The sequence below is a fragment of the Lepisma saccharinum genome, chromosome 3 (genome assembly GCF_977018435.1).
Source record: "Lepisma saccharinum chromosome 3, izLepSacc3.1, whole genome shotgun sequence".
NCBI classification, from domain to species: Eukaryota; Metazoa; Arthropoda; class Insecta; order Zygentoma; family Lepismatidae; genus Lepisma; species Lepisma saccharinum.
The window spans coordinates 112,537,750-112,556,818 of record NC_139231.1 but is presented as its reverse complement, the minus strand read 5'-3'; the positions used below and the strand labels follow the sequence as shown (position 1 = coordinate 112,556,818).

Below are 19,069 nucleotides of genomic sequence, written 5' to 3'. Positions count from 1 at the left end.
TTTCTCCATGAACAAATCTTCAACTTGACGTCTCATCTGCTTAGTTTTGTAAGAGAAATAATACGCCCGTGTTTTTAATTTTGAACACTTGCCACATGAAAAGTTAGTTAGAGAGGTCAAAATGTAAACAAATTCGTAGTGTTAAAAGTACTCTACCGTTTGTGGCAGTGCATGTTTATGCAGATGTTAGTAAGCAATCGGTAAGCTGTTTCCCGTACTAATCCATGGCTAATCCCGTCCTGCACATGGCTGTTTATTTATGTCTTCCTTCATCGAGTTCATGTAATCACCATAGTCATCACGAAAACAAATAAAGTCAGCAAACACATATATACGTACTTTTATAGTGATGTCTCAAATCACTGAGAGTCAATTTGAACTGGTTTTATTTAACCTTATGGCGGCCAAGTGTTCAGAAGAATGATCTATCTACATTGTGAAAAAAAATTACACCGAAACAATTGTCATTGGTGGATTCATAGGCGGAAGAACACGGCATCATTGATAAAAAATAGAACCGTGTCTTTCCACACTTGTAAGAATTAGTCATTATTCCCTCGTTCTGGAATGGCCCTTTCTCGTAGGAGTTTACGTACCAGTTTGAAAAGAAGAAAAATACAAGCATTGGCGGATTTAGCGGAGGGGGTGAGGGGCACGTGCTCCCCCAAGTGTCATGAGATGTTAATGTTGTACTATCTGATAGGTTCATCAACGATCACAGTGATGAAATTATACAAATTAAGGGGAAGGCATGCTTCTTTTTTTAATTGTGAAAATAAGTAGGTGTGTGTATGTACATACACATTAAATAAGGAAATCAAACTGGAATATTATGCAATTGCATGTTTTACAATTGAATCTTTGAGAATAATCGGGCTTTCTAACAAGAGGGGTAAAGCCCATTCTTATTTTAGAAATTTCACTTCATAACATCGTCAAGAGAGTAACATATTTAAAGTTATTACTATCTAGGAATCCCGTTGTCTTCATTGTACAGTTAAAACTTGGGCCGTGGAATGAAGCGATTTTCATCGGTACCTTGGCTCTCTACGGGTCAGTGGGATTCTGCTGTTCCTTTGTTCGATTTTATATGAACCTGCACGGAACGCAGCCACGGTGGTGGAATACAAAGATCGTTGTCTTGTCATGAGTGATAGAACATCAACTTTCTATGTTTCTTCTGCCGGGATGGTTATTGCACTTTCCCTTACACCTTGCTTCGTTTTTTACACCTTCGACGTCATTCACGCTGACATTAACTCCGTCGCTTTTCGTTTTTTTGTCCGCGTAACAGAATAATTCCCCGAACCCTCTCTCTCCGTCATCGGAATGATGAATGCGAAAACGTTGCGTGAAAAACAGTAATGTCTGAAAATGCACAAGTGTATTACTAAAGTCATTTGGTAGCGGAACTTGGAGATATCCCCCCCACCCAAATAGTTTACCTGCTGAGGTATCTATGTATTCTTAACGACTAAGTTTCAATATTTCAATACATTTTTTTTGCCTTCTTTTAGTATGGAAATATAGTGAACTCTGCGTGTAGTGAATATTCAGCTATAGTGAATCTATATCACTAGTCCAAATTCAAATGCATTACTCGTTTATAGTGAACTTAAAAAATGATAATATCCATTAAAAAAATATCATCGTTAGCATCATAAGTACAGTACATCGTTGATTAATTTGGTCTATTTTACTTTTCTGCCATTTTTGGCTAATCGAGATGATGAGGATGAGCTATGAATGATGGTATGATTAGATTGATGCAGGGACATTCACAAAGAACGCCCATGCGCAGGCCGTGATTCGAACCAGGGACCCCTGGCGTCGTGGCGCGCTGTGTTAACCACTCCGCCACGGAGGTCGGCTAGAAGTACAGTACCTGAAAACAAGCCACCGTATATTAACTTGAAGACTTGAAATAAGAAAATTAAGGTGGGTGGGTTCAAGGCTTCCTGCCTGTATTTGTTTTGGTAGCTCGCAGACTGACTGAAATTGGCAGGAGGGAGGCAGAGAGCGTGGATTGTGATTCATAGTGTTGAAACACACATTTTAAGCTTGACTAAAGGGTCTGTAAATTGTATTATAGAACCCTGAAAATAAGAAGGAATGAATGCAATGCGTTTGGTTATATACTGAAATCAAGCAAGAAGCTGGCGTCACAGCACGGAGACTTTTGAACGATAATCTTATCTGACTGGCTGCTCCAGACGTCTGCTGTCACGTGCAAACCGATCTCGCCACCCTTTCCAGTAATACAATAATGTTGCAACAGCTCGTCCGGGTTCTTCTCAGTGATGTGATACTGTGTATCAGTTGCTGATGTGTGAAGAGAACTTTTCATACTCTTTCTTCCAAATTCGAACAATTTCTCACCTAGGAAGAAACCTAATATAGGAAATATTCTAGTGTTTTATGGGAAAAGACCACTCTTACCTCACGACTGCCATCTGTTGTTTCTTTTGTATACTATTTATCTTCTTCTACAGTTGATGAGAGAAGAGAAGAGAAATTTTGTTGTAAATAGGATTCTTTTCATTTCGTTAGGAACCAATACAGTTGAAAATGTCACTTTCCTTTCATGAAAGCCTTGAAAATTAATTTTAATGCACTTTAGATTGTCTACGTAGTCTATGTAAACTACAACCCAATGTAATCTACGCGTAGAATACGTGTAGACAACGCATGTAGACGTAAACTTATAGTCTACGGCACATCACTGGTTCTTCTACACGGGGCTAGGCAGGATTCCAGTATAGCAGTCGCGGCCATTGCAGTTTAGCTAAAAAGAGATTGTTACACCTGATTATGCACACGTGTTTCGTTTTGTAACAAGCGTCGCTAATTAAAGTATTACGTGCGCCACCTCTCTCGGAAGAAAGAAAATAGGCAGCAGTAAAAGTTGGCGGGCATAATTTGTTCCACTTGAGCGGGCGATAACGGGGAAATTAGATTTTGATTCTTGGTGTGACACCGGCTGAGGAACTATGCACCTCTTTGCATTATTGCCAGGAAACCGTGTGTAATTAAATTGCAAGTCAGTCTACGGTGTGGAATTATTTCCAAACGGAACTTTAAGGCTATTTGTTCTGGTTCTTGGGTAAGATTTCGAAACGGAAACACTTTGAAAAGACCGCGTCCCGTTTCCATGCGGATAATCGTGGTTCGATTCTCTGTAGTTGCTTGGTTCTGGTGGTTTCCGAAGCCCCAGACAGCCTCAATTGCAGTGAAATCGTGAAAGATGGAGGTCGGCGTATCTTGGTGATTGTCACTTTACGTGTACGCTCGCTCCTTAACACCATTTACACTATGGTAAGTTCACGTCATGATTCGGTGCACCAAATAGTGTCGGTCAGACTTGTAAACGTTGTTGGGAAAGATCCCCTGGTAGTCATTGGTCCAAGGTTCGCGATGGGAGGCTCAGATTTTCGTATGTTCACCCACCAAATCCTGAGAACTAACTGGAGGTACCCAACCTATACTCTGTCCCGGGAATCTCTGGAGCGAGCGAACGAAAGCAAGTCTCTGCGCAAGTAGTGAATCGTGAAGGATCGGCCAACGAACACGTACGAAGGAACAGAAGTCCGTGGAGGGGGTAGCGACTTCAGCTCCCAGTTGATTGTATGAGCGTGTACTCCTTCGTTCCGTTTATCTCCTTCCTATCCTTCTGCGCGACCTTGCTCTAGAGATACCCGCGATAGAGTATAAAAATCCAGGGAGAAGAAACGATGGCCTTATCACACATCACTTCACAATATTTGTGGTCAAATATTCTGTAGATGCTTGCTGCATGTGCAGTTTCAACAAAATCCCTCCGAAACCGAATTTTAACGACTGAAATATCCTTATTTACCCTACGGATATAAACAAATATTTTTTGTTTATTTTTTTAGCTAGACTTGTTTTTTCAGGTTGATTTTTTAATCTATTGAACTAACTTTCCCCAAATCCCGTGTGGTACGTATAAGACACGTGTATTTTGTTTAATTGCACGCATATAAACAAAACAAATGTATCAACTTTTCGTTTGGATTGCATGAAACTTCCATTTTTAGTTTTTTATGTGTAAACAGTATTTTACAATTTTTTTCAACCGCGGAGGGTTTCCCCCAGGTACCCATGTTATTCGACGCTGGGTGGGCGCCGGAGCCGCTTCCAACGTTAGAAAAGTTCCCGGATTTGAACCGGCCGGGGATCGAACCCGGGACCTTGAGCATGGTAGTCAGACGCGTTACCGACTGAGCCACCGCGGCCACCTTTGCAAAAGTAATCAGTCTTATACCATTATCATTACTTAATTCATGAAGACTTTCTTTACCAATCGTGTTTTTAAATGTCTCTTCTTTGCCAATCTGTGCATTACAGTTACCTAACAGAATTTTCATATCATACTGAGAAAATTTATCAAAGACCTGTTCTAACTCTAATTCTATTATTTATGAAAAAGCCTGTTCCAAAATTATGATTTTCAGAACCACCATAGAAAAAAGTATAATTTTTAGTTTTACAATTCCCTTCTCCTGGCCACCTAACTTCCTGGACAGCTACTACATCTAATTTATACTTAACTATCTCATTAACTGTACACTGAAATGCCCCAGGCCGGTAAAGGCTCAGAACATTCCAGGTGCCTAATTTAATATCCTTATTCCTAATGTAGATCTTATCCTTAGTCCAGGGACCTCCCAAAGTAGTCCCCACCCGGGGAAGAAAGACAAGAGAAGTAAACCCCGCGTTCTAAAATTACACTTGGTTAGTTTGAATAGAGAAAAGGTAAAGTTAAAGTGAAACACACGAGATTTCTATGATCCGAATCTTCCCTATTATTAATTAATATTACTAGTACAATCTTAAACTCAAGTTAGCACGATTTTCTATTTTCTTATAACATCTGTAGGTTCAAGTACCGTTTTTAATGTTCGTTTTGGGTATTTTTAATTGGTTCAGTTGCACAACATGGCGTGCCCCCTTTTGTAAGTGGACAATGCTCAGTCTGAATTTGATTTCTCGAATGAAATTTGCGACGCCTCAGAAACTTATTTAACGCAAATTATGTTTACCGTTGCGGAAAATTGAAAACGGACGGTCCGAGAATTAGGGTTAGGCGATGCGTTGTTGCAAAAATACACCGCATCCAAACGGAGTTCGGCGCCCTTATTGCTAAATTGTTTCTTTTTCTCTCCTCACAAACAAGTAAACACTGGAAAAGAAAGTGTATTGTTTCCTGTATATAAAAAATAATTTTAAAAAACTTGCACATATTCTTTTGAAACTTCCCTCCGCCGCGGACTGAAATAGCGAACTGCTTTTATAGTGTGTGACGTGTATGTTTTGCTTCGGTGGCCCTGTTGGTAAACGACCCTTTTTTTTATTGCTGAGATAACGTAACGACTTGCTGCAGTATCTGCACGTAAACTTTCTTGTTTCAGCGTTTTGTCCCAAATTAGTCTTGAATTTTGTAAAATATTGTGCTGACTCCCAACAAATCCGTTTTACCTGCTTGGGTTTAAGGCTTGTTTTTAATAGGTTTATTATCATTTACTGCACTCATAATGAGACTGATTATACGAAATTACGAGCGTAAAAACATCTGGTTGGCTTCGCCTCTGCTGGGATTTCTCTCCTCCTCCTCCCCCCTCTCTCTCTTTCATTCTTACAATTAACTTTTATTCTTTTGCTTCGAAATCTGTGCCAGCGTCGACACGACGTTGCAGTGTTTAGACGGGAAGTACAAGAAGAACCTTCACGAACCCATCCATATTGAATGCCAATAACAGATTTTGTCCCTCAGAGGAAAAACAGTGGCAGCAAGATGCATTGCAACGCCATTGGCTGATCTGGAAACCTCAATAATGAAGGCTCTTAACGATTACCCATTGCATTGAGAGTCGTTTCTATGGTACCAATACCAATAACGGGGTCAAGCATTGGACACGAATAATTTACAATTAAAATATATCCATAATTTATTTGATTGTATAGTAGACCTAAAAATATATCATGTATCAGACATTATGACAGAATATTGTAGACTAGCCTCTATCTGAGTCTATCAAATTTTCAAAATTCGGGAAATGTCTTAAACGCAAGTAAATTGTTATTCCTTAACGCTTTATTTTTCGACATTTGTAAGTACCGCGTTAACGATTTTTATTAGTGCCTTGCTTAGGTCCGAATTGGCCAATTTATTCGTCAGATTAATACCTAGTTTCTTACAAGTAAAGATGGTAGACTGACTTTTCTCAGAAATCGGCCGGACTTCGAATCCCGGCCTGGGCATGGGTGTTCTTTGTGTCCCATTATTAGTTTCATCATATCCTAATTCGTCGCGATTAGCCAAAAAAGGCAGAAATGTGGCGCTAAGTAAAAATCAAATCAAAGATTTCTCAAACTATTAGCATGATTGACAGTGATGTGAACATAAAACGTGTCTGTGTTGCAGTAACCATTCTGAATAATTAATTTGAAATGTTTATATCTATTTTGTGACAATGTAACTCGTTAGTCGTTAACTTTAGATGAAATAACTTTCCCATTTTTTTTTATATTATTCCTCTAGAACGTCACTCTGTAATCCTCTTCAATTATTCATGCTGGCTAGTACTGCATCTACGCACTGTAAGTGCTTTCAAGGTAAAGTAAGTTAGTTCCGCCCTTTGTGTAACCAAAGCGAAAGACCCCTCTCAACATGATTTTACCACACGAAATGTGATTCATCGAGTCCGACAACCCCATCCACTCCCCCCACAATTCAATTTGCTTAATCTGTTAATGGCGTGCAAGTTCGTTGTGGAGAGGGGGTGAAACGTGCGGGAGAACTGATACTATTTCCTCCCTTCTTATGTTACTTCGAGTGACACGTATTAGGTGACAATAGACAGACATGAAGGAGAGCCGAAAGTCAGCTAAATTCAATAGCAGATATGTCAGTACTAGTTTTTTGAAACACGAGAAGAGCGGTGTTATTTTATTCATTGGAATGTTCTCTGTAAGGTAAAAATATGTTGACATGTAAATTTTAGGGACGTGTACTGCTTTCTAGGCCAAAGTCAAAATGTACAACTTAGAATTGTTCGTTGTGGTTACGAGATACATTTTGACTCGTAACTGTAGAACTCAAATAGATGGATAGATTTGATTGATTCATTTTATTCTGCTTTTGTGCCACTTTTGGCTAATCGCGAAAATGAGAATGAATGATGATAAAATTGGATAGACGAGAGGACAATCGCAAACACACAAAAACAGCACACAAGAGCTCCATGAAGAATTATACTGGCCATGAGTCCAGACGCAGAGCCTCGCTAGCCTTCAAAATGCAGTCCCGGGTGTACTACGTGGAACTGAGGTTGACATTGGGTGTCTTGAGAAAGTATCACTCACTCCTTACACCCCACTCAAATAAATAGAATTACCAATATTGCAACTCGGGCAGACGATGTCAACACGAGTAAAATACCATTTACACTCTGTCCCGGGAATCTCTGGAGCAGGCGAACGAAAAGGAAGCCTCTGCGCATGTAGTGACTCGAGAGGACTCGACCAATGAACTTGTTAGAAGACACGTGAGTGCAGCTATCAGCCATTTTCAGCAGCGTGCACTGTTTTGCTCGCCCGCTCGCTTTCTCCCCTTCTCCACTGTTGTGCGCGACCTTGCTCCACAGATTCCAGAGGTCGTGTTTCAAGGTGAGCGGGATCCTTAGCTATTGTAGGGAGGCAAGCCCCTAAATTTCCGGTTGTTGTACAGACATAGGATGAAAACCGTTGTTTCCAAATGATAAACGCCCACGAATTACAATTCCTAATCTATTTGTTGAAAATCTCTTAACTAGATACCAACGCATGCAGAAGTACAGTAGTAGTTACTCGCTACATAAAAATCAGTAATCGATTTCATTCCATCGTCTTTCGGAAAAACATAATCTTTATATAGCTCTTCGCTTTAAATTGTCTTTTGTTGCCTTGTATTGTCTTCCATTATCTCCAAGCATGTACTGTATAAGCAACAACTGGAGCGCATTTTCTTGGTATTGCAAGCGTGCATGTTTGATACGCTGCTACCATAATCATATTGCAAGTCTTCTCGATATACAATCTGATTTCTCTTTTAATTCTGTAGCTTCATTGTTAGCTCCACCGTATGGCTCCAATCTAAGTAACAGTGAAAAGGAGTCGAGATTTTCGGATGTGGTTATGTACGCTCATGCATACAGAAGCACATTGTGCTGGGATAAGAACCACAAGCATTGGTCGTGAAATGTGGTAAACGCTTCACAAGCGAGTTTTCACTCTCGCTCAATGAGAAATTCCCTTTCCTATTTGATCCCTTTCGCTATCATCAGTGGTTTCTTACAACGATACCCCCTTTTCTCTGTGATTTTCTTGTCCCATACTTCGGTGGACTTTACTTTCTTCACTGCTTCGGTGTTTTTTTTCGTTTTTTTTTCGAGCGTCCATAGACGCTGTCGGTGGGGGCGCGGGGCGAACGCGCCCGGTCGAGTCGTCCGGTACTACTTTCCCCCAAACGAAGAAAAAACTAGATAGATAAATGTTACTTTAGACCAAATATGGATTTTTCACTATGATATTTAGTAGTATATTAACTGTGACCGCTCCCCCTCTTACAGAAAATATTCCCAGCCCATTCTGCCACCTCATTCATTTTTTTTTCTGGTACGTGCGTCCCCGATAGAGTAGTGGCTTGTACTGCCTCTTTGATGTCAAGGAATTCCACATATTTCATTGCTTCCGATTCCACTTCTGAAACTCAAAAGTGGGGACGTGATTAACATCTGTCGGTACGTAACTCCGTAAATATGATTTTTTTTCTTCAAATTCGTACAGAAGCTTGAAAACATTGCCACCACTCTCCTTATCCACCCTGAGAGTATGTGGCTTCGCTTTATGTACACCATCCATGCATGTAGTTTTCGAAATGAGATGGATACTGGTCATCTGAGTTTGAAACAGGGGGTTGAAAGTAAGTACGGGGCTCTTAATTGTAACTTTAGGCGGCGAACGAGAATGTTCTTAGTTTCGTCACGGTATAATTTCGACCTCCCCTCCTCCCATCCCCCCCCTCTCTCTCTCTCTCTCTCTCTCTCTCTCTCTCTCTCTGTGTGTGTTGGTTACCTTACCTTACCCCATAGCACTACAACCTTTGTGTGTTGGTTACTGGATATTAAAATTAGGGCAGGTATGCCACCATTTATACGATTTGAACCATCAGGTAGTTCGGGGACAAATGACTTACCAGCAACAACTTATTACAGGTGTTCCGAATTAAAATAACTTTTGTTTAAGTTTAAACTTTTCATCGAGAACTAAAGGCAAATCGTATATCCACATCGGAGTACTGTATTAGATATATCCCTAGTTCAGATATCGCGACCCGGCCGTGGTTAGCAAGAAAAAAAATTAAAAAATAAAGTTAGTTAAGGAGACCACCAAAACTGAGAACTAAAATTTCGCAATAATTTCTCAATCGTTCCCAAATTAATCTGATAAAACTGGAAGCGTAAAGAGACACTAAGAGCCCAGGGACTACACGCAGTGCTGGAAACTTGGTGTTCTTTTAACCTCTCTTGGAGGTACAGGGCCTTAGTTTATGCACCCCAGTAGATTCTGTTCTTGGCCGTCTGTTTAATCTCCATCCAGCTTCTCCCATATACCTCTTCCTCTCTTTGCTCCGTACTCCTCCAGGTATTTCTGTACCTTTCTCTTTGCCTTGTACCTCGTGGGTTCCAATCCAAGTCCATGTATGCTTTTTTTGTTGTTGTTGTTTTACCCTATCCATTTCGTGTATCTGATTTAGGCAGAAAGGATACAGGATACAGGAAAACAACGAAAGATTGCATTGAATGTAGTTCCAGGCGTCAAGAGCTTCCTTAGCTTGCAGTTTCCGGGGTCTACTCTGAGAGGAAGAGATTGACACTTGGATACCTTCTGAAAAGGACACCTCGTGTATGTATTGTGTGGTAAACATCATTCCAAGTTCACTATCGACCTTTGGTATGGTCATCATAGAATTATTAAACAGACCTTCACTTAGGTAGGCAACATTCGTAAACCGCGGTTTCCAAAAAGGGGCGGTGGTTAACCTAGAGAGGGCGCAAAGATTAAAGGGGAAAATTCTTCAGCCACTTACATTCCGAACATGTATTCTGCTTGTTAATGCTGGAATAGGCATAGAGAATACATTTATGGGACAATGAGTGTGTGGAAACGGGGAATGAGTGTGGGAACTACCGCTGTAAAGGAACGTGGTAAATAAGTAAACAAAGAATCAGTTTGGCATTTTAAGAAAGAGAAGTCTTTCTTCCGCATTAGAAAATTCTGAGAAGAGGTTAACCAAGCTGCACCCTCGTGGCATATTGAAAAGCGCAGACGATCAATAGGCAATCGTACCTGGCGTGACTTTTCTTGCAAATATGAGCAACCGGTTCTATTTTTTTCGCTCCTTGGAAATATTTGCATACCATGCGTTGTTACAAAGTTAAACGAACTGTCAAATTATTGACTTCATTTGTACATCCGTATCTTGCACATAACTACCAATGCTATTGCCAATATTTTATCATCCAACACTTAGTGTACCATCGAGAAAACTCTGTGATGATATTAACTTCCCGCTTCCAATATCAACAAGAGAAAACAAATTTTAAAAATAGATAGTAGAAATAACTCAAATTGTGACGTAAATGTCCTTAAAATAGTTCTGTGCCGCCATTCGATATTTTTTTCATTTTAATGCATTTGGAGTTAACACAATTCTCAGAGCAAGAAATTAGGGTTAAAATTGTTTCAGTATCTGATGGAATTTTTCATTTCAGTTATGGCGGTAACTGACAAAGGAGAAAGAAAAGAAATGGGGGAAACTCCCGGAAGATGCCGGCCTCCACGCGCTTATGTTCTGGTACCTAAAAAGACCAGAACGTCTTTTCCACGTAATATCGGTTTCCCCGTTTTAATTTCATCGTAAGTTTATTTGGTTCAAAGACTACATATAAATACATTGCTGCAAGTTACAAGGTAATCTGCAGGATCTGGTACCGGGGTTGTTCAGTAGTGCAGAACAAACCCGGTTTACAAAGTTTGTTATATGATACTTGTTTTGTGGTCGTACATACTTGTATGTAGTGTGTTTCAGTACGTCAATTTGACTGAGATAGTGTTAGGAGTTCAGTGGGTAAATGTGACGTTGGTGGACGTGTTCTCAGCTTATTTTTAGAGATAATGTAAAATCAATATTTCATTTTCTTAGTTTTTGATAAATGTCCTACACATTGTGCATTGTGTCTCTTCTTTGCTATCCATGCACTCGTATATGTAATTGTATTGTTGCATTAATGGGTCGTTTTAATGTACGTTGTTTCAGATTTCGAGAATTGTCTTATGACTAGCCATCGCGTGTATAAAAGCGGCTATCATTCTTCGGCGATTTATTACATGAAATAATATATGAATACAGTCTAAGAAGAAATTAGAACAACGTTGAAGCTTTCTGGTACGGCTTCGTAACTTCAGACTGGACTAGAATCGGAATGTTGCCAAAATTCGTGACATTTCACGCTGGTAGAATTAATCGGAATAGGTCGCTGGGAGTGAACAAGGCCCAATAAAATGCCCCCTCCCCCTTGATAAGTAGAAAGAGAAAGAAAGAAGCGGTAGGATTATATTTACGAATCTCGAAGTATCGTTAATGCCAAAAACCTACAATGTAGAAAATTATGTCTGCTCAAAGATTCTCAAGGTTGGTTCGTTTTCCCCTTTATAAATGCACACGGGAAGGAATATTCACCAAACTAGGGTACCTTCAGGCTCAAATATTGTTGTAGTTACTGTACGGCTACGTAATTCAGAAGAAAACTACACAACGCAAGAGTTTGTACGAAAAGGTTAGAATGAAGACAATCACACCACTGAAGGTTAGTGTAACGGGCTGGAAAGCCAAGAGCTCTGGGTTCGAATTCCATTGTTCGTTATGATTTGCCCAAATAGGTAGAATATCGATGTAAGAGAAACACAAATTGAAAGTAATTTTTAAGTTCCATTCTCATGCTTCATCATATGCACCGGTGCACATTGTGTACCGAAAAATTAGATCTGAACTGTTAATTATAAAGTTTGCTTTTTCACGCCGATTTTTTACCCCTGTAGGTTAATCTCGACGATGAACATGAATGATGATTACATTAAATTGATGGAGCAGGCACGACGAAACAATCCATTGCCGTAAACATAATTCGAACCCAAGAACCTTGGCTTCGCAGCGCACTACGCTAAGCACTCTGTCGTGGAGGTTAGCGAATTTTAAGTTAAGTTTGCACTGAAATGGATGTTTCATGTAATTAATTTTAGGATAATTTTTTGATTCAGCACAGAGTTTGTTCTCCCCCTCCCCCCATATCGAATCCTTGTTCAGATACCGTAGAACTTGTTGATCTTAATTGATAAGTCTTCCGAAAGTTATTTGCCACGTTGTATTCATCGCCGCGTCTCAAAGCACAGAATGATCAGGATAATTAGAACCCTGGTAGGTAAGAGAGCTGGTTTGATGCAACAGATGAGTGGGTATTGGGTAGGTGGTCCACATAAAATAGTCTTTGTTGCGTGGTATTTTCGTGTCGTACCCCTGCAAGTTATGCTTCCCGCTATACAGCACGGCGAATTTGGTTGCTTACAATGAAGGTGCGAAATTGCTATGTAAATTATACATAAAGTCGCCACGTCGTACACCCTGATATATAGGCAACCAAATTTACTTCTGCTAAAGGCAAGAACGCATACGAATTAGGATGGACACGTAATGAAAGGAAAACTTGGAAGCTCTCGTGAAACTTAGAGATGATTTATTTTCTCTGGCCCGAAATTCATTCGCCGTGGAAATCTTAATTCCATTTATGGGGTGATTAATGTCATCCATAATAGGTCTTTTCTTGGATCTCTTTCTCAGTCTAGGTTGTCGCATTGAATGGATCCTGCAACAAATCACTGATAAATCCGCACTCATGAAAGATGACTGCCGTGTGGCATGGCTTAAATGCCAAGAATGGGTAAGAAGCAATCGGCCGTAAAGTCAACTCGATTATGTGTTTTTAAAGCTCCAGTCCGAAATGTAAATCCCTGTGAGGCGTGCAATTTTAAGAGTCTCTTCGTTCATTTCATAATTGTGGTCACTAAGAAACTTATAAAGCTCATAAAATGTGCCGTAAAATCACAAGCCAAGCAGATCGAATGAACATGATTTCGCATATTTGTGGCTAAGCATCACGAGTGGTCGACTCACAATTTCGCAATCGAAAGTTCCGGGTTCGAGTGCCGTCCTCGGCATGCGTGATCTTTAGCGGGTGTCCCTTCCAGTTTCATATATTCATAATATATTCGGAGTCGCAGCCAAATGTGGAAGAAAAGCGGCACAAAATATGAAGAATCCCAAATGCTACCCTAAATTCAAATTATAAGTAGGCTGTCAAATTCAGCTCCATTTGTTATTGCAGTTTGATTCTGTAGGTCTCGGAGGAGAGTCTCTAAGTAAATAAGTAGAAACAATACTGGTTGAAATGTTCATTATTTCAATAACACTTTTTTTCTTATTTGTTGGAAATATAAGAAATAATGTACATTTAAGAGAGAACGGGTTTTTGACGGCCTCCGTGGCGAGTAGTTAGCACAGCGCGCTACGAAGCGTGGGCATCAGTGTCATTTGAGTGTGTTCCTTCATCACTCATCCTCATCATCGCGATTAGCGAAAATTCGGTACAAAAGTGACGCTAAATAAGAATTTTATAGAATCAAATCAAATCAGAGAAAAGATTTTATGAAATGGAGAGACGAGACGAAATGCAAATTCGAGGTAATACAAGCAAAAGGCAACATGACATCCTTGCTAACACTTGAAAGTCTTGTAAATATCATCAAATCATTTGAAGGGCTTCATAATCGTGCAGTTTATCAATTAGAAAGTCAAGTAGATTATTATTTCTGAATGTTTGTCACCAATCTATTGTTAGTTTTAGAAAATTATGTTTTTATAATTTAAAATAAAGTAGACCGAAATTTACAATTCATATTAAAATTCCTGTTCCAAATCTGGATTCTTGGCTACTATGTGCTGAACTACTAGTAAGGGGCCCAATTCTTGTTTTACTATTTTAGCAATTCGCCCTTCCTGAAATTTCAGGAAGAAATTGTTGACAAATGACCGTAACTGATGTTTTCCGCTTCTATTACGAATGTAGAAAGAACGCGGTGTTATGATTCGTCCGCTCTTTGTCTGGGAGGTGTGATGAACTGAGCTGCTTACAGGAAAAGAGTGTTTTAATATTTTCCGATTCGCTGCCTGGGTTTTCGGAAGAGGGGGTAGGAGGAGGCTCGCGGTTGGGGTTCCGGTCCTTTTAACAATTCCATCTCCGCGCCGAGCTTTGAACTTCGGACGGGAAGAAGGGAAGTAAAAACGCAAGGCTGAAGGGAGAGTTTGAGCGTTCCGCGTCTGTAGTTCTCCGAGCTCACCTGGCTGGCAGGTAATTGCGGGTCAGGCGGTCTTCTCTCCTCCCAATCCTCCCCGAACTACATAAAGGCGAGAGCGTCTGCTGGCGGCGGTAGTGTGTGGACGGACGAGCGTCTGCGCGGACGTGGGGAAAGAGGCTCCTGTGCGACTTTCACGTGCGAACTGCAAACGGCATGGCGACTTACGCGGCTTTCCGTCACGTTGAGCTGGACAAGGTTGGGTACGGGAAAAAGAGGTAAGAGCATTGGTATTCTCCATGTACGGTGTGCTAGGCCTGGGCAGGACTGTTGCGATGGACCAGACCGAATGTTTTTTAGTGTAGTTTAGTGGCGTTTCTATGGAGCTCTTGTGATGTACGTCGTGTTTGTGTGAAAGGGTGGTGCGTCCAGGACTCGATGTTTTGTTTGTGAGCTTGTCCTCGATAGACATTGTCGTCGCTAGTTTTTGTACTGGCCGCGACGGTTGGACTGATCTAGTGGGCGAAATACCAAGTGAACATCAGAAAGCGTCCCCACACCGTCCATAGAATTACAGGTGCATATTGTCATATCAGAAAAAAGAAACACCCTTCTCTCCCGTGGAGCAGTGCTTTGTGTTTAAGTGGTTTCGAAATATGTGAAAAATGACTGAAGGATCTGTAGATTTGTCTACAGTAACGGAATCAGTAGCAAGTGTTTAGAAATATTACGTCGGTTTTATGCATTTCTAGGTTATTCGTGGCGATGAAAATGAATGATGAGCATAAGCTTTCTCGTTGTTCGAACCGGATCTCCGTGGTGTATATGTCTTATACAGTTGACTTGTAACAAAGGGAACGAGGGTTCGATCTCTGGTGGAGGTACATTGGTCAGTGGTTCGGATCAATCCCACTTTAAACCTTTAGTTCAGAGTCCCTGTCAGCCCATCTGAACATAAAGTGAAGTTTTAAAAAGTTACAAATTCGTGAATCCAACCCCACTACCTCTGGCTTTAGAGTGCTTTGCACTAACCACTGCGCTCTAGAGACAGACTATTACTAATTACTCTTAGTAATTTTAGCTCTCCATGATTAAATTCTTCACCTGTTTGACCTCATAGTTGACTATATATAATAGTAACATACTAAATAGTCAAAGTATGCAAACTGGCAACTTCGGCTGTGCTTCCAAGGATATCGAATAACTTGTAATGTTGGAATTAATCGCGGAAAATTCTGTGTCCTTCAGTTTCATTTAGTGCACACCTTCCAATTAGTGCATTTACTCTAACCATTTACAGAACCCGTAGAGTAGAATGCACCTGGGCAGAGTAGAATCAGACCTTGCTAAACACCAAGTTAAATTCTGGTTAACCACAACCAGCACAGTCATTTGTCCTGTTAACTCTTTGTATCCTTTAACTTCCGCATTTGAATATCGCTTTCTTTCCTTTGAACGGCCTTTATCGATCCAGCCATGGTCTTCAGTTATTAGCCGTCGTGGTCAACTTTTTTTCACTGGAATTGGATCCACTGAAATTTGTCCCACCGAGAATCGAACGAAGACCCCTTTATTATATGATGGTCATTACAATGTTGAGGAAACCTCCGATTTTTTGTTACGCCTCTTACCATGTGATGATAGTGAAGAGTCTCTGTAATTTTTGAAACTGTGACAAATATAATTTGGTGAATTGTAATGATGCACATAATTGGGTTGCCCGTAATAGACGATCATACGATATACAGAATGAGAGGATAGATATATATAATAATATATATTATAATCCTATTACAGTTTGAGTGGTAGGGTCAGAACCTGAGAAATTTGGTAGCATCATCCCGTTGTTCTTTATTACTGAGCAGAGTTATTAGATATGGTATGCAGATAAGTACACGAAATGACCTTTTACGTGTGGCAAAATGCCGTACGATCATTTTTTTCCCAAAGGGTAAAAACTGAAATGACGGTGTGATCAGAAATGTTCCGACTTTGAAGAATAGCTCCGCGTTTTTGGTTTGATTTTTCGGACGGCTGGTATTCACTTCCGCATTGACAGCCTTCAAACCAGTTTCGTTCGGAATCCGCTTTTTCCGTTGAAATTTGCTCGTGGGCGTGGACTTCTCCGGATGAGTTGTTCATGTGTCGACCTTTCGTTGGCTTTATCGCCGGATCGCATCTTCGTAAGGTCAGAATCCGTTATTCTCGTGGCGTGTTGAACATGTTTGCTTTACTTGCGATAATCTGGTCGCAAAGTGCATCAGAATAACCATCCCCTGTCTGTTACGAACTAAAGATACACTATCTTTCGTGTTGTATTGTGACGTTTCGAATTGGCCCTAGCATACAAACGTTCAAACAACATGGAAGGATTGCCGAGTTGAAACATAATGGAAGTTAATAGAAAATAACTTTCATAAAATCCAGCTGAAAATCAGTAAACTTTTACCCACAAAACAGAAAATCGGGTTATGCGGGATCCGGATTTCTTAGCAATCCCATGAGAATGATCAGATCAAGATAAATATTTAATATTTTTAAAATGCTCAGCGCCCCGAAAGTGTCTAATGTGCTGATTTCGAAGACCAGAACTTTGAGGGAGATGACACCCATAAAGACTGGGTGATTAGCAGAAGCGTCGGGCAAAATATATCATCCCAGAATGTTTAGGATTGCCAAAAAGTAGCATCCAGTGGTGTATCTAGAGAAAGCGTTGAAACTTTTTAGAATGACAGATTATGGTTTAAGGATATATCTACTGTATTTCTGTCAATGAAATCTTGTGACACTATAGTAGTGCTGCCATAAGAACCGGCATCCATTTACAGCGCAGGACGGCTATTTTGACAAAATCTTCTTTCCCTACTGGCTGCTTTGGTGAGGAGGGATTTTAAAGTTGCCGCCTCTTGCCCAAACAGGAGGGCAGCGGTAAGTTTAATTGGGGATTTGATCGCAAGTTCCTTCGTATGTAAACGCGGCAACAGAGGGTCACTGCCAGATAGACGGGTCCCGCACCGAAAGTTACGGCGGTCTCACTATAGTCGAGACGAGACAGAACGAGAGCTGACGCTTGGTCTCTCTTTCTCTTCTCGCCTTTATCCAGCCGGGCCCCGTGCCGGAGTGGTTAGCACATCGCGCTACGACGCCAGGTGTCCCGGGTTCGAATCCCGGCCTGGCCATGGATGTTTGTAAGTGTCCATTTATCAATTTCATCATGTTATCACTAATCCCAATCTTCGCAAATTAGCCAAAAGTGGCACAAAAAGCGAAGTAAAATTCAGCAAATCAATCAATCAATCGTCTTTATCCATTATTTGCTTGTATTGTTAATTTCTGGTTATCATACAGTTCAGCAGTAGCATTGACTGAAGAGAAAAATTGATGATTGCATGATATGACAGTCCGACCTCCGTGGCGGAGTGGTTAGCACAGCACGCTGCGACGCCACCAGAGGTCCTGGGTTCGAATCCCTGTCTGGGCATGCGGGTTCTTTGGGAGTGTCATATCACCGCTCATCATCTTAACGGTTACCCAAAAGTGCAGAAAAGCTAAGTAAAATCAGGTAAATCGGTCAATCAATCAAAACATTATAGGGTAGATCTGTTTTTGTTACTAAAAGGCTCCATTTTCAGAGAGGAGTCTTGTGATAAATCAGTAGCAGTTTACAGAGAGGTGAATTCGTGGCAGCGTTGTACTGCACATGTGCATTTAACCGACGAAGCCCGTTGGCCAGATGCCGGTGACACACTTTGCCTTAACATTTAAACTACATCAACGCAAATCAGGTATACATTTACAACGGGCATTCGAGCGTGTCAACTCCGAATCAGCGTTTCAAGAAAACAACTGCCAGTTGAGCGAAGCAATGCATTTTGCCAGGCAGTTAAATGTCGCCAAGAAACTTTTATTCTGTTCTCTGACGACGAGTGTGGCATCGATCGAAACCGTGACGCAGAGGTCTCACAACACTTTTGTGTTTCTGCAGGATCTGAAGCTCGTCGAATTGCACCGTAAGAGCTGAAGGATTAGGAAGTAAGAGCAAACAATGGACAGTTTGAACTCCGGTCTTTAATATTTAGAAGTTCGCATAAATATTTACGCGGTTCATTACTTAAACGGTGCTGAATCTTCAGGCGTTCTGCTGTTCACGGTACAGTTAGTTGCCATGGCTGGTTATGGATATCGAACAGGCTGCGTGGAACATGAGAGACAACAGCGAGAGGCATTCTTCTTCTGTCGTCGAGGATATTGTACTACTCCAATCCTGTTTTTATTTCTGCCTTCGCATCATGATCGTGGCATATCAGCAGGGTAATTCCATGCGTACGACATTCGGCTCACATGTCTGGTGTCCTAACTTCCTTCTCATTGTTCTGAGATACTTGTCCTCTTTATTCGGGCAAGGCATGCGAACGACGACTCTCATTCCCGGGAATTGTAGACACCAAGCCCAGGCACTTAGGAACCAGGTTGGTGAGATCAAGACAATTGGGTTTTTATCTTAATCATGGTGATGTTTCATGCAGTACGGAACTCCACCACTGGTGGCAGCAGCACCAAGACGTGCTCGATACGTTCAATTTACCGGTGGGTAGTCTTC

At 40.9% G+C, this 19,069-nt stretch overlaps 1 protein-coding gene across 4 annotated transcripts in view; it reads left to right on the top strand.

Annotated features, from left to right (window-relative positions):
- Jupiter (microtubule-associated protein Jupiter) overlaps positions 1-19,069 on the top strand; it is a 192,043-nt gene that overhangs the window by 115,281 nt on the left and 57,693 nt on the right. The window contains exon 1 of one of the 4 annotated variants that reach the window (XM_083119176.1): positions 14,513-14,747. The exons of the other annotated variants lie outside the window; for them this stretch is intronic. Within the exon in view, the coding sequence (XP_082975302.1) occupies positions 14,686-14,747 (62 nt within the window). The 5' untranslated portion in view covers positions 14,513-14,685. Of the gene's footprint in view, positions 1-14,512; positions 14,748-19,069 lie in introns of those variants that run through there. 4 annotated transcript variants of the gene reach the window in all.